General features: G+C 44.5%; 1 protein-coding gene across 2 annotated transcripts in view; it reads left to right on the top strand.

Annotated features, from left to right (window-relative positions):
* RALA (RAS like proto-oncogene A) overlaps positions 1 to 5263 on the top strand; it is a 30211-nt gene extending 24948 nt beyond the window's left edge. For both annotated transcript variants that reach the window (XM_066557317.1, XM_066557325.1), the window contains exon 5: positions 3314 to 5263. In XM_066557317.1, coding sequence (XP_066413414.1) covers positions 3314 to 3436 — 123 coding nt within the window. In that variant the 3' untranslated portion in view covers positions 3437 to 5263. The remainder of the gene's footprint in view (positions 1 to 3313) is intronic.
* Positions 5264 to 15101: the final 9838 nt, after the last annotated feature.

Raw genomic sequence — 15101 nt, 5'->3', positions numbered from 1 at the left:
AATCTCTCCCCTTTTAGTTCAAAATTGTTCCCACAAGGGTCTTACCACAAGCTGCCCACATGAAAAGATGCTTTCTGTCTTTTTTATACACCTTCTTTAAGAACTGAAAGGCTGCAGTAAGGTATTCCTGGAGCATTCTCTTCTTCAGTATGAACAACACCAGCTTTCTTAGCTTGTCTTCATAGCAGAGCTGCTCCAGCCCACTGAGCATCTTTGTGGCCTCCTCTGGACCCACTCCAAGGGATTCATGTTTTTTCTTGTGCTGAGGACCCCAGACCTGGGCACAGCACTGAAGGTGGGGTCTCATGAGAGAGTAGAAGGGGACAATCACCTACCTTGACCTGTTGGCCAATCCTCTTTTACTGCAACCCAGGATACCGCTGGGCTGTGAGTGCACATTGCCAGGGCATGACCAGCTTTTTATCCAGGAAAGCCCACAAGTCCTTGTCTATAAGGCTACTCTCAACAAGTTCATCTCCCAGTCTGTACTGATGTCTGGGTTTGCCCTGATCCAGATGTGCATCTTGAATTTGGTGAAAAATTCTCTAATGTAAATCCATATATATGAGCTGTCAATTGCAGCAGGAGAGCTGTAATGCAAATTCTCTTTTGCAATAACTGTTGGTTGTGTCCTGTCAGTTATCTTACTGAAGAAACTGATTTTTCAGTACTATAGTGATTTACCCTACAGAACAGCAAAGAGTTCTTAATCAAGTACAGCAGAACTCATCCTCATTGTTGAATAAAGCCCTAATTTTTTTGTTGTTATAAAAACTAACACATCTTTTAGTTTTGGTATATAACTGCAGTTAACAGCCATCTATTACAGTTGTAAAAATCCAGTTCTTCAAATCCACTTCATTATAGTTTAGCAGCTGGGGAAAAAAAGTGCATATAATATATATTTTCAGTAGCTCTTGGATCAATAGCCTTTGCACATACATGGAGCTGATGGCATAATGGATCCACATATTAGCATGTGTCATATAGATTTGTGGTTTGGCAGGCCATAAATGAGACCTTGTTGGCACCAGTGAATACTGTGTGTATTCTTAGTTGCTTGAAGCATATGAAGTTTTGGAGTTTGCTACACAAGCTTGGGGTTACTATTGTAATCTGGTCTCTCTGAATTCCAGAATGATGATTTTACTCACTTGAAAAAACACAGCCCGCCTCCACTCATTTTGGCAAAGGTGACCCACTAAACATTTTCTCAGAAGGTTATGTATCCCAGACAGCTAAATACTGTTGTACAGTTATCAGTACTTAAGCAAGCTGACAGTTGCATCTTGCCATTAGCACAGATTTAAATACAAGCAACTTGGCACACATTTAAAAATCTAAAGGCAATCTCATTTCTTGATGGAAATGTTTAGTTCCATTGATTTTCTTTGGATTTCATGTGATGAAGGTTGATTCTTTTCCTGCAGTGTAATAAAAACCTTCTGAGCTCTGTAGAGGAGCTTTTCAGCCCATGCGCTGTCCATGTTTCACAGAAATGGATCAAATCCCTTGACATAGATGTATTGCTTAGTTCAAATTTCAAAGTATCACAGACTATTCCGAGTTGGAAGGGACCCACAAGAATCATTGAGTCCAACTCTTAGATGAATGACCCATATAGGGATCAAACCCATGACACTGGTGTTATTAACATCATGCTCTGACCAACTGAGTTCATCTCAGGGCTGAAAAGGGAACACTAGAGCACTTGGTATTCCCAGGTAGTCTCCCATTCAAGTACTAGCCAAGCCTGATCCTGTGTAGCTTCCAAGTCAGATGAGATTCAGCATTCTCAGGCTGATAGACTCTCTCCTGAGAGAAAAGTTTCTGAATTGCTTAGCTGATTTCCTACAGTAAAATTATAAAGATGTATACATACTGTTTGCTGTAACATTCTGTAAATCAAGTAAGGATCTGCTGTTGAAATTAGTAAAGTAGCTTTAAGTAGTCCAATCATAAAGCTTTAACTGTCTGTCAGTAGAATCTCTCTTACCTGAGTCAGTGGTGTATCTCCAACTTTGTCCTAAACCATTTGATGAAAGTGAACTTTATGTGTACTTTAAGATTGTAATATGGTAGCTGCAGCTGAGATTCTGATGTAAGAAATTGTATTGGTATTACCAATATTTCCGGACAGGACGTGCCGTGGCTTGTCTGGCCCCAGCGGCTGAACCAAATAGCGGCAACTGTGGTGTTTCATCCCAGAGACATTTTTGGCTACCTGTAGGTTGCAGCTGGGCGCATGGAGACTAATCCAGACATGCCGGGGCTGCGGTGGGGTGGAGCTTCCTCTCAGGTTTCCCTCTGCCAGAGAAGCTTTAAGGGTGATAGTGAATGAAAGGAGTTGGTTCTGCTGGAAGGTTTTGATCCAGAGCTTTTATTCTGGCCCACAGGCCTCTGAATCTAGCAACTCCTCCAACCAAACTCCCAGACCAGACCATGTGGTCGCTCACCCTTTTACCCAGGGGAGGGGGGAGGAGGGAAGGGATAGGAAGCCCACCAACCAGGTACAGGAGAGGAGGTCTCAAGGGACAAAGGACATCTGGATGGCCCAATGCTCCCCCAGGGGTAGAGGGCATATTTTGAATCTGCTCAATCACTCTGTGCCCTTCTGGAATTCCACGTTTGACAGACAGTGCTCGACAGGGGTCAGGGTGGGGAAAGGAGAGGTGATTGACACACCTGGGAGGGAATCTTCAGGGGAGAAACTGGGGTTCTGGGGTAAACCATGAAGTCACACTGCAACAAAATTGTTTATGTAGTTGTATATTTGAAGACTTTGCTTTAAAGGAAATGCTGGGTTTGTTTTTTTTCTCTAGTCACTTTGTGCTTAGACTTGCATTATGGAACATACCATACAACATACATGCATTTCAGTCTATGCTACTGCTCCATTAATAAGTTTCTAAAATTGGATGTTGAACTTTTCAGCCTTTGCAGCTCATGACTTAAAATATTCAAAAGGTAAACTGATTTCCTTAAGTTTCCTCAGTAATATGTACATACAATGTCTGCAAATCTTGTCTGGTGATGAGACCCTTCTTTCAATTCTTGTTTAAAATTGCCTGAAGGATTCATAAGTGAAAATCAGAAGACAAGGGAACATTATGGTGCTGTGAAACAAGCAGGATTGCATCATATCAACTTGACCTTCAAAACCTGTGACAGATTTTTTGAATTAATATTTGTTTGGTCAACCTGATTGCATGTAATTGATTCTATTCACAACAACTGAAGTGGATGTCAGTGATAGCTTAAATTAACACGTCTGTCATTTGTTTTTGCATTTATGGTTTTATATCTTTTTCAGGTGTTTTTTGATTTAATGAGAGAAATTAGAGCCAGAAAAATGGAAGACAGCAAAGAAAAGAACGGGAAGAAGAAAAGAAAAAGCCTAGCTAAGAGAATCAGAGAAAGATGTTGCATTTTATAATCAAAAGCTTGGATTCCTTTCCTACCCTGACCATACTAATAAAAACCATAATTTATAAGCATGCCATTGAAGGCTGAAGTGACTGAAATTACCCTAACATGTTGGAAAATGTAATGTACCACTAAAAGCATGATTTGGAGCGGCACTGAAAGTCAAATTCACTGAAAAAAAATTATGTGGCTTCAAGAGAAGCAAAGTTCAGTCCATTTCATATTTGCCTACCTTCTCACCTTTCTTCTGAATGTAGTGTTTCATAGGTAGTCTTTTCTTTAATAGTGAACAAGAGGGGCAAAGTATTACTTTGTGGTTTCTTATAAAGCATACTTTTTTATCACTGGTATTTGTCAATTCATCTTGTCTTTTGTTGCCTTGAAAATTACAATTGTGAACATGATACCTAACAAAGCAGTATGCAGCTGTTTTGCCATGGAGTTATGCAAATTAAAAAAGAATAATGTATATGTGAACAGCTATGTTGAGGAAATCTATATGTGGTTCTGCATTACCTGATTAACTTAGAAGAGCGATGTAATCTTTTACATTGAAACATTTGAATATGCCTTAATTTTAAAACCCAAACATAGCAGGTTGCTTAATCAAGGGTGTATTTTCAACTCTGTTGCATGGAGACTGTCCCTATGCATCAGTGCAAGACTGCCCTCTCTGCGGAGCGCAGTTACTTGGATGATTTCACTCACTAGCTGTCTGCTAGCAGTGTTTGTTCTTTAAATGTGTGCCATACTCTGGTAATGTGAATAATACAGAGCATATTCTATCATCTGTAACTTGGTAGACAATATGGTATCTTAAAACTAAAAGGTCAGAATACACATAAGACTGAAGTCATAAGCCTATGGCACATAAAAGCCTGGAATTGTTGTTTAAAATTTAACATGCTGGTACCTTGAAACTTCCCTTTTGCACATAGATTTTTGTCTAGATGTTCCTTGGGTTTTAACTCCCTGGAATTGGGTGGAGTGGGGCTGATCTAGTAGCGCTTATATGTTTTGAGTTAAGATGTTGTCTGGGAAATTCTGGTTAATTTCTTTTATGTTCCTAATACTTAGCTATTGGAACATGGTGTGTTATGCTGAAGCTCTTTGCAGGTTTTGTACCGTTTAGTCTATGTTGATTTTCAAATGGGGAACAGTGTAGCTACTTTTTCTACTTAATGTTGATATCAAACAATCAAATGTGCTTTGCAATACAGAAACCTTTAACATGCACATCCAAAATCCCCAAACAAAACATACTGCCTCAGTTGCTTCAGAACAAGAAGAATACTAGCACATGGTCAGTGTGCTACATCTTAACTAAAAATATACCAGAATGTTTGAGGGTTTTGGACTCATCTGGGGTGAGACAGCCTAGATCAATTCTGCAAACTGTTATACTTTTTATACATGTATAAGCCTATAACTGACAGTTTAAAATGTGCTCAAGAAAACTAGGTAACAAATATTTAACTTTAATGCTAACAGATGTTTTAGGGACTCAAGTCTTAGGAGTTACATTTGTCATGTTCAATATTTATCAGTAGGAATTTTGTATGTGCATTTAGTAGACTGCCAAGTGCAGAATAAAAGTTACTCATGTAACTGGCAAATACAAGCCAGTCTTCATCTTACTGTGTACTCATTTGGGTCTATCTAGCCAGGGAGTCTAACCACTAACATTGTGACTTTGCTTTGGAACCTGTATACTGGGAACTGAGGTGTTATGAAGCCACTGGACACACAAAACTTGTCTTGGCTGATGCCTTATCCTGTCCTTTTATTTGCTATTTGAGCCATTGAAAGATGAATAAACTTCCATTTTTCTAAAATACTTGTGCAGTGTTAATTGATAACTGTATTACTCATAAACATTGCTACGTCTAATACCAATTGTCGAGCAGTTAAACCTAAGTACCATAGAAGACTGGTTTATGTGCATGAAGAAAATTGTACATTAAACTAAATTAGCCTGGTAAAAAGCTACTTTTTAAAAGCTATGTATGTGCTGCCTTCTCTCCATAGGTAATTTGCTTAGATGCTACAAGACTACCTGAAAATGGGCAACAAACTGAGGTAAGCTTGTTCCAAAATTACTTTTAGAAAAGAATGGAAAGCGAGATTTTAAAAACATAGCAAACAACAGCAACAACTAAAAATCCCGAACAAACAAAACCCTAAATAAAAAAAATGGACAACCTACATAACTTCTAATAAAATAAAAATGCCTTCTAAGTAATTTTCTTTTGGCACACTCAAGGAGAACCGAAGTGAGCTTCCTCAACCTGCAGGGAATACAGCTTGCATCATGTATTACAGGATTTGGGTATATCTTGAGAGAGTCATCCAAAGTGAGTGTTACATTTGCATCATAGGAGGAGTGTTTTGTTTAGCCTACTTGAGTGACTGAAATTCTTAGGTCTAGCTGCTCTGAGTTCTTCTGTGCCTGAGGGCACTTTTTATCCCCTATTTCTTCAAGAAGCTGAGGACACTCTCTTCTCTGGCAAGATCAAAGCTTGCCATGGTAGTTCCCTCCAAGTTAGCCTAATGCTGGCAGTACTGCTGCTCACTTTTGTGAAATGCAATGTTTGGTAAATCTGCAGCACAGAGAGAGATGCCTTAATTTTTAAAATGCTATAAAGTTGAGTCTTCTGTTATGAATGAAACCAATGCTGAATTTTTATGCTGACTTTATTTTATTCTGTAGCTTCTCATAGCTTTAGAAACTCAATTGACTTTCAAAAATGTTGGCCAAGAAATCTGTGGTGTATTTGGTAATTTCTGTAGCCTCCCACTGACTATATAGTAGCTTAACAATAGCGGTGTCTAGCAGTTTTCTTTGACTGTTTCGCAATAGCGTGAAGGTGTTTGCAGGCAGTCCCTTCCATTCATAGAGACCTTGTTAACATCACAGTAGCCTGCAGAACGATGTTACCGTGATACTTTCTGAAAAATCCCTTTGCCAGGATTTCTTCTTCTGGGAAGCTGGGAAGCTTCAGCTTCTCCATGTTTTGCTGCTCTGGAATGTGGTCTGGAGATTGTTTATCCAAACATGTGAATTGTTTTTAATTAATGACCAATCACCATCAGCTGTGTCGGACTCTGAGGAGTCAGTCACAAGCTTTCTTTATCATTCTTGTTATGCCTTCTGATGTATCCTCTCTCTTTCTTTAGTATAGTTTTAGTAGAGCATTCTTTTAATATCATATAATAATAAAGCAGCCTTCTAAAACTATGGAGTCAAATTCTCATCTCTCCCCTCACCCTGAGGACCCTCACAAACACCACAATATGACCCTACTGGCAATTCCAGTGGCAACCATAATGCAGTAAAATACAATTCATGTCTGAGACTTGTGCTCACTGTAGTCGTAGGTAGGAACCAAATCTTTTATCTATTTATATGTGAAATGGGCTTGCTGAAAATCCTGGGCTCTGTTTTGGGACACCAAGGTTTTCAGTGCCCCTATGAAACTACAGAATCAGATTATTCTGAGTTGGAAAAGGACTCACAAGGATCATTGACTCCAACTCCTGGCCTTGCACAGGACATCCCGAGTCACATTATGTGCATGAGAGCATTGTCCAAACATGTCTTGAACTCTGCTGGGCTTGGTGCTGTGGCCATTTCCCTGGGGAGCCTGTTCCAGTGCCCAAACACTCTCTCCATGAAGAGGCTTTTTCTAATATCCAAGCTACACCTCCCCGGCACAACTTCATGCCATTTCCTCAGGTCCAGTCACTGATCATGAGAGAAGACACACTGCCTCCCCTCTGCTTTCCCTTGTGAGGATGGTGAAGAGTGCAATGAGGTCTTCCTTCAGAGGGGAGGTGTCCTCTACTTGATTATTGTTCAATGCAAAATGTGGAACAGCAGAGCAGTGGCTGGTATCACATGAGTGCATACAATACATTTAGTTGTGTCAGAACTGGATGAGCCTACGACAACTGAGAATTGAAGAGGATAAACTAATAGCACACCTTCATTTCTAAACTTTCTCATTGTTAGACATGTTGGCTCTTACATCCATGTGGATGTACAGTTAGTCGTGTGCATAAAATATTTCTTTCCAAATTCACTCCTACCAATTTTTGGCTGTAATTATTTTAAATAAATGGGTATGTTTTAAATAACTAAATTATGAGAGAAACTTCTTGCATATTTTTGTAGTAACTTCAGCTTGTTACTAAAATTGAGTGGTAGGAAATGTGCCAGTGTTGCTATTACTGAAGCAGGTGTTAATCTTTGAACTAAAATACATGGAGCAGACTGGGATATCTTGGTTAAAGCTTCATTGTCAAAAAAATGCTGAAATGCATACCACTTGAGATCTGCCTAGAATGGGACATATGCCAAGGCTCTTCCCATTTTCAAGAGACCCTGAGTAGATCTGACCATCTGTTTAACTGGTACAATCCATTTTGGATATAACTTGGTTTGTGTGTGCTCTAAGGTATTTTGTTTTATTCAGCTTGTCCTGGGCAACCCAAAAAATGTATATTGTATTCCATTTTTCCTTGCCATCAATTCATGCAGTTTGTGTTAATGTCCCTTTAAGACCTGAGGGCCAGAAATGGACCTGGAATGTTTTAGCATGGAGGGGTAGGTTCTGTCAGGGGTGGGAGGTTCAAGGGATCCTTTTAAGAGACTGGAAACAGCCACACAGAGTCCTTTCTTGCTTCTTGCTCAATGCCAGTGAAGTGGCCTGGCATAGGTCTCCAAGAAACTGCATTTTTTTCAATCCAAAACTATTTCAGAGAGAATTTCACAATACACAGCTGCAGTGCTGAACTGGAGCTGTTGGGGCCAGGGCTGTGGGTTCGGTGCCCAGTGAGTTGGTTTTCTTCAACAAGCAGCACTCGAAACTGAAGTGACCAAACCAACTGGGTTTGGCCAGCCAAAAAGAAGCAGAGGAACTGACACTGCAGGTGTCAGCTGCCCCAGGCAGTGCCAGTCCCAGTCCCAGGGAACTGGCACTGCCGGGGGAAGGCTGAGCCAAGTGGGGCTTCTCTGCCATCTTGTCTTTGTCCCCTGGGCCATGTGGTCTTCTTTTGAGGCTGCCATATTGGGATAGGGCTTCTCCACCATCTCATTTTCTTTGTTCCTGGGGAGTCCACAAGATTCAGGACCTTTGTACCTTGTGATTATTACTGTTACCTAAGCTGTGGCTATTTTGCTTTTTAGTAAACTTATTTTTTTTACTTACACCTTCTCCCATTTGTCTCTCCTTATTGGTGAAAGTTGAGCAGTTAAAACCAAAGGGGAGGTAGCTCATTTCTCAGGCTCCACCCCATAGTTTATCTTAAACTAAAACATGCTGTGCAGAATGTTGATTTAAAAATACACATCGATTCACTTAATTAACTAGGTAGCAATTACATTTTTTTCTAGTTCATTTCTATTTGATTTGGCCATATTTTTTGCAGAAGAGCAAGGGGAGGAGGGGGAATCTGATTTCTGCATGATCTGATAGCAAGTGGCCATCATCTGTGAGCAGCTGTGGAAGCACAGGGTGGGCAAAGGGAGAAATCAGGAAGTGTACAGAACTCAGATTAAAGTTCAGTGGGTCTTTGCAACGCTTTGAGAGGTAAGGCGAGGATCAGGATCTAAAACTGTGTGCATCAGGGATAGGCACAAAGCACTGGCATTCTCCTGGTGCCAAAAGCAAGGCAGAAAAACAGCCAGTGAGGCCCATGAGGCTGACACTGCCAAACTGCAAACTGGATACGTGCCTTCTTTTTGCTTCCTCTTCCTGGCAGCATCAGTACTGAATTTCAGGTATTTTCTTGTTACCTGAGTAACAGGTGAGATAGCACCTGCAGTAGTGTTGGACCTATATTTGCTCTACCCCTCTGCTGTCCTCTTCACAGACCTCACTCTCATTCCTCTCAGAAAGGGAGTTGGCAGTAAATGGTTACAGTGTGTGAGCCACTGATCTGGCTAATGTTGCTTCCTGTGCTTGTGCTGTGAGCATAGAGCAAAAAGAGGTTGAAGGCAGGTAGGAGGAAGCTTTGTCCACAGACTCACTGCAGCCATGACCATAGCTGTGACAGCACCCTTGCACTCTTTTTCCATGGAAAGTCGGAAGGAGGATCTGGGACCTTGGGGTAGCGTAGTGTTATTCTTCTCTCTGTGCTTCCTATGGGTTGTGCATTTTCCACCCTTTTGTTCTTTATTGATGCTGTGACAGCTTACTGTTTGTCAGTATCCTAGGCACAAAGGAGAGGATCTGGTAAGACTGAGCTTGTGCTTCATGGATGTCCCGGCTAAAAGTGGAGGCATGATGATAATCAGCAGTTTAAATGCTAAATTTTAGACACTGTCCTGAAAGTAATGAGTTGAGGTTTTCCTTCAACTGAACTCAGCATGCTTGGTATACTTCTGTTAGAGTTCTTTTTCCTTTTTGCTTCTTCTATGAAGGAAATCTTATTAGGTAGGGTTGGGGTTTCTTCAGTACAACAAAGCAGACCTGTTAGCTAAAATGCTGCCAGACTAATATGTGTCTGAAGCATGTGTCTAAAACAGTAATCCTTCTGTTTTATTTGATAACTGCCAAAATGCCTACTGAAATAGATAGGGGAAGTGTCAAAAGAGGGATTAAAAATAATGTACTGTGTCTACAGATAGCACTTTGCTATGGGTGGTTGTAAATCCTGTGAGTGTCAGAGCTGGCTTGAGGAGGTAGGTGCTAGATAGTGTGTAGTTTAGGAGCACATCCTGCATCAGACTGAGGGCTTGATCTTTTAGTCTTGATAATGTCAGAGGTGTGGGGGTTTGTTGTCCTGTGGAAACCCAGCAAAACTGGACAAACCCAGCAAAATTTTAAACAACACTTTTTGCAAATTTGTGCAGATGGTTGCATTATCTTGAGATGATCCACAGTTCTTGCCCCCCTCAGAAGGTACATGCCTTCTTCGCACAAAGTGACAGAGCCAATGCCTAGACTGGGAGATGTTTATGAGTATTTAGTGCCTTGTGCCAGTCCAGAGCTGGGAAGATATGTCATCAGGGGAAATTTCTCCATGGGTACTCCTCTCCAATTTCTTCACATGGTGGCCTTCCGAAAGTTTCACAAACAGGACCAGTATTGAGAAAATAAAACATGGAGAAAAGACCCTTTTTTTTAGTAGACATCAGATGTGGGAGCCCAGGAGTCATAGAGGCTCAGCCAGGGACCTACAATGGTAAAGCCAAAAAGCACAGATAAACCCACAAAGGCGGGAATAGGCATGACTTGGTTCCCCTTTCTCTGGGAAATGCAGTCTACAAGGAATTGTTTATGGCCCAGAAGAGAGAGCTAGTGCTGGCATTGGTGATGGGCTCCCTCTGGTGCCTCATCCCCATGGAGAATAATGCCCTTAAGAGACCCAAGCATAGAATACTGCCTGGTGCCAAGTGGCAGAACTTGCTGGGGGGTCCTGGGGAGCTGCCACAGAGTTCTTTCTAAACCCTGCACAGCACCATCCCTGTCCATCCCTTGCTATTGAACTGGACTGATTTAGAACAGTGTTGAGTGTTGGAAAAGATGGGGAGGATTGACTGGTATGGCCACTTTTGGGGCCCATCTAGGAAGTCTGGAAAGCTTCTTCCCCCAAGATGTGGGCCACAAAGGCTGCTTTGTGGAGCATGAGCAGCAGTACCTAGGCAAAATGGCCCAAAGAAGATCCTCTCCCTTCTCTCCCAAGCTGCAGGACATGAGAGGCCATCTTCATGCAGCACGAGCAGCAGGCAGCAACCCAGGCAAAAGAGACTGAAGAAGCACTAAGCAGTGCTCATGCTCCGTGCAGCAGAGGAAGGTAAAATAACCTCAGGTACCATTATCAATCTGTCCCAGAAGAAAATTCCTTCCTGACCTCAGTGCTGGCAACCAGCTATTCCCTGAGCACTTGAGTGAGACCTTTCATCTCCTTGTCACATATGGTGCTAAACTGCTCAGGAGATGTCCAAGACATATTCTGACTCAACATCTCAGAGGTTTGTGAGAGTAGCCCCACATGCCCCCAGCCTAATGGATCTTGGAAACAACATTCCTTTCCATGTCTGGCAGGACACCAATGGGTGCTCCAAAGCACTAGAATCCCTTGTGACACCTCTGCACCATATACCTTACAGCTGCTGCCCCATCTCTGCAGGGCATGAGAACAGAAAGCTCTGCAGTGATATTCCTGAAGGGATCCTCTTGGTCTTGCCAGTGCTCTCCAGCAGATAAGGGCTTGAGAGCCTTGGGCACCTCCTCATGTTCTAGATCTTTGCACTGCCAGCAGCCCCACTTAGCCCCTTTTACCTTCCCTTCCCCTCCCCCTTCCGTTACTCCAAGTCTTATCTCTAGCTCAGGTGTCCCTGCTCATTTTCTGTGCCTCCCTGACAGCCTTCCGAGGAGCGAGGGTGCCCTGGAGGAGCGAGGGTGCCCTGGCTGACGAGAAAGCAGAGCAGAAAAGTGGCAGTGAACACGTGGACAGGGAGGAGAGCAGGGTGCAGGCTGAGGCCGCAGTTCTTCTGATAAAGCAGCTGTCCCTGGTGCCCGCTCCGCCCGCAGCTGCAGCGGGATTTGTTGCAGGAGAAGATGCCGCGGATACAGCCTTGCGGCTCCAGAGGCCCATGGCCGTGCCCGAAAGTCCAAAAGCAGGCAGTTGCCACGCACAGTGGGATGTGAGGGGAGAGGGAAAAGACAACAGGAGAAAGGGGAGAAAGCAACTCTCAGAGACTGTGTCAAACAAACAACAATTTATTTCCTTTTTCTACTATCAAGGGTTCCTTGGCTTGCGCCGCCCCCGCCGGGACGGCCTCTTCGGGCGCTGGGGAGAGTCCTGAGGGCCAGAGGCCCTCCTCTTTGCTGGGCGCCGGGGCCCCTCGGGCTCGCAGTCCCTGTCCCGGCCAGGAGCGGAAGGGCTGCGGCTGCGGCCCTGGGCAGAGGGGCCTGCTGCTGCTGCTGCTGCTGCTGCTGCCCCACTGCCGGGCTCCTCCTGGGGTTGCCCCCGCTCTGCAGGGCCGGGCGCGGATAGAGAGCGCCTGGGCCTCTCGCGGAGAGTGGCTTCCATCGTTCCAACGTCTGCTTCCACATTGGAGACTACAGGGCTGCAGGAGGAGGCCAGGGTGGGGGTGGGAGTCCCCTGGCGGGATGCAGAGGGGCCAGGGAGGGCTGTGAAACCTTCCTCCTCCTCCTCCTCCTCCTCCTCCTCCTCATGGGAGTTCAGGAGGTTCATCTGCCGCAGGATCTCATCACTGCACCTGTCAGCGGCAATGTCGATGAGCCGGCACACAAATGCCACCGTCTGCTCCTGCAGCAGGGGGTGCAGCTCCCGGACCAGGGCCTCCTCACTCAGCCCATAGCGGCACAAATTGGCTATGATGGCACTCTGTGCCAGAGCCACCTCCCACCAGCGGGTCCTGAGCAGCTCGGATAGCTCCTGGTTCAGCCAGGGCAGCAGGGGCTTGAGGATTTCTGAGCAGTCCTGGAAAAAACCTGCCCAGACCTCAGGTGGGTAGCCAGCTACATAAGCCCTGGGCATCGGCTCTGCAGCCCCTTGCTCATCCTGGTGGTGAGCAGCTGATGAATCCAAGGGGCTTGGAAGAACTATCTCCAGAAAGTCTTCCTCTGACCGAACAGAGTAGATGATGCTGTTGATAGCCTGCCTGCACAGGGGGCACGATGGTTTCGTCTTGGCCCACCGCACAATGCAGCCCAGGCAGAACAGGTGGACACAGGGTGTTACAGAAGCGATTTCACCTGGAATGTCACGGCAGATGGGGCAGTTCCACTCTGTCTCCATGGCCATGTTTGCATGTTGCAGCAGAGCTGGGGAGATCCGCTGCTCCCTCTTGTTGGCGTGACACACTGAAAAATGGTCACTTTCTGTCCCAGGGAGATGGGCAGGTAGAAGAAATGCCCAGGCCCCTCAAGAAGGACACACTCACAGCTCCCCAGACACCATTGCCCACCCCAGGGCCACCCTGTAGGCATGTTTCCTGCACCGCTCACCTGCAACTGCTGCAAGCACCACCCACAGTACTCTGCTTCCTGAACCAGATAGGGCTAAAGAAACAGGCGAAGTCTTGTGAATGAGAACTGAGAGTTGCTGACAGCAGCTCCCAATGACCTCACGGGCTTCCAGTCCTCCCAGGCACACTTGCCAGGAGTCCAGGCTCAAGTGAGTCTGAACCAGGCTCTGCCCGTGCCCAAATATAAGTAGTGAGGGATGTGAGGTCACAGTGCATTGCTCACTTAGGTTGCCATCCATGGAGTCTGTGGACTGCTGATGTCACAGTTCGGTGTTCTCTACTGGCAATCTTGACTGCCTTCCAAATCTGCCAAATAGCAGGCCTTTCTCCCCTGCAGGTACATGGCACCAGGAGAAAAAATGGGGTGTGTGGGCCATGCTGTGCCATTATTTGTTCGTGCCTCTGACTTTTACAATCATTTGAAGTCATTGGTCCAAGCACTTCTCCTTTAGAAGCACATTACCTGCCAGTTTTACGTTTTTGTGATGGGAGGGTGCTGTGTTCGTCAGGCACATGGGCTGGCCTATTTAAATCTAGTGAGATGACAGCCCGTATTCTCTATTCTCAATGCTGCTTGCCTGCACCACTCGGAGAGGTAAGCACATCCTGACATTTCATGCCAGTCTCTGCACAAACTTCTTGCCATGTTGTTTTTAAATTCAGATTTTTTTTTCTTCTCTACAGCCCCATTGGATTGGGGATGATGGGCACAATGGTGTGGTCATTAGCTCAGTGACCATTAAAACCCTCTGTTGCTCTCATCACATTCAAAAATAAAGTTGAAAATGGATAGATAACTGAAAAATAAGCATCAAGCACAATATTGGGCAAACCAGTGAAAAATATGGAGAAAATCTATACTTCCCTGAGTTTTAATCTCTCTCCCTTGTGGTAGGGCTTGCCACAGACTGGGCCACCCAAGCAAGGGCAGGTCTGCCTGTTCTTGCCTTGCTTCCCAAGCTGCTTTGCCTGCAGCTTTCAGGGAGCTGTAAATCACTCCAGCCAGGCTTGCAGCTGGGCATTTTCCTTCTCCTTAGGATGTTTTACTAAAACTACTGGGAAGTGATCAAGTGAGTTACAGCTTGAAACCAGCCTGGTAGAGAAGAGGATTTTTAGAGGAGTTTTCCTGCCTCATCTTCTCAGGAATATCTTCTGGTGAAAATGCCCTAGGCACACCACAGGATCATCCCTACCATTTTGAACCCTAAAAATACATAACCTCAATCAGTGCCAGTGGAGCAGGAGTTTAGTTCATGTTCAGTGTGAAGTAAGACTTCTAAAAGCCAAATTCCTGCTCCTTTGATGAATGAACCCAGTATCCAGGGTTCCCTGTTGGAGGAAGGTGGATGTGTCTGTCAGTCTGAGCTCTTCCTTGGCTCTTTCCCTGCACTGACTCCCTTCAGTGCTGAGAGCAGCACCAGACTCTTACTTGGGCCCTCCCTGTGCCCTGGCTGTCATCATTTTTAAGGGCAGGATCTTTTAAAAATCCCTTGAAGAGCTTTGGTTTATTATGAGAGGGAAAGAGTAAAAAAACCAACCAATGATCTATCTCTTTGGATCAGGGATTTACCTGAGCATCCTTGAAGACTCTATCTATTGTGCCACTGGCACTTGGTGTGGCTGACCCTGGGTTGTCCTGTCCAACTGTCTCTGGTTAACAAGCAGGATGGGA

This window comes from Molothrus aeneus, chromosome 1 (assembly GCF_037042795.1).
Source record: "Molothrus aeneus isolate 106 chromosome 1, BPBGC_Maene_1.0, whole genome shotgun sequence".
NCBI classification, from domain to species: domain Eukaryota; kingdom Metazoa; phylum Chordata; class Aves; order Passeriformes; family Icteridae; genus Molothrus; species Molothrus aeneus.
The sequence above is the reverse complement of the archived record's forward strand: the minus strand, read 5'-3'. Positions and strand labels throughout refer to the sequence as shown.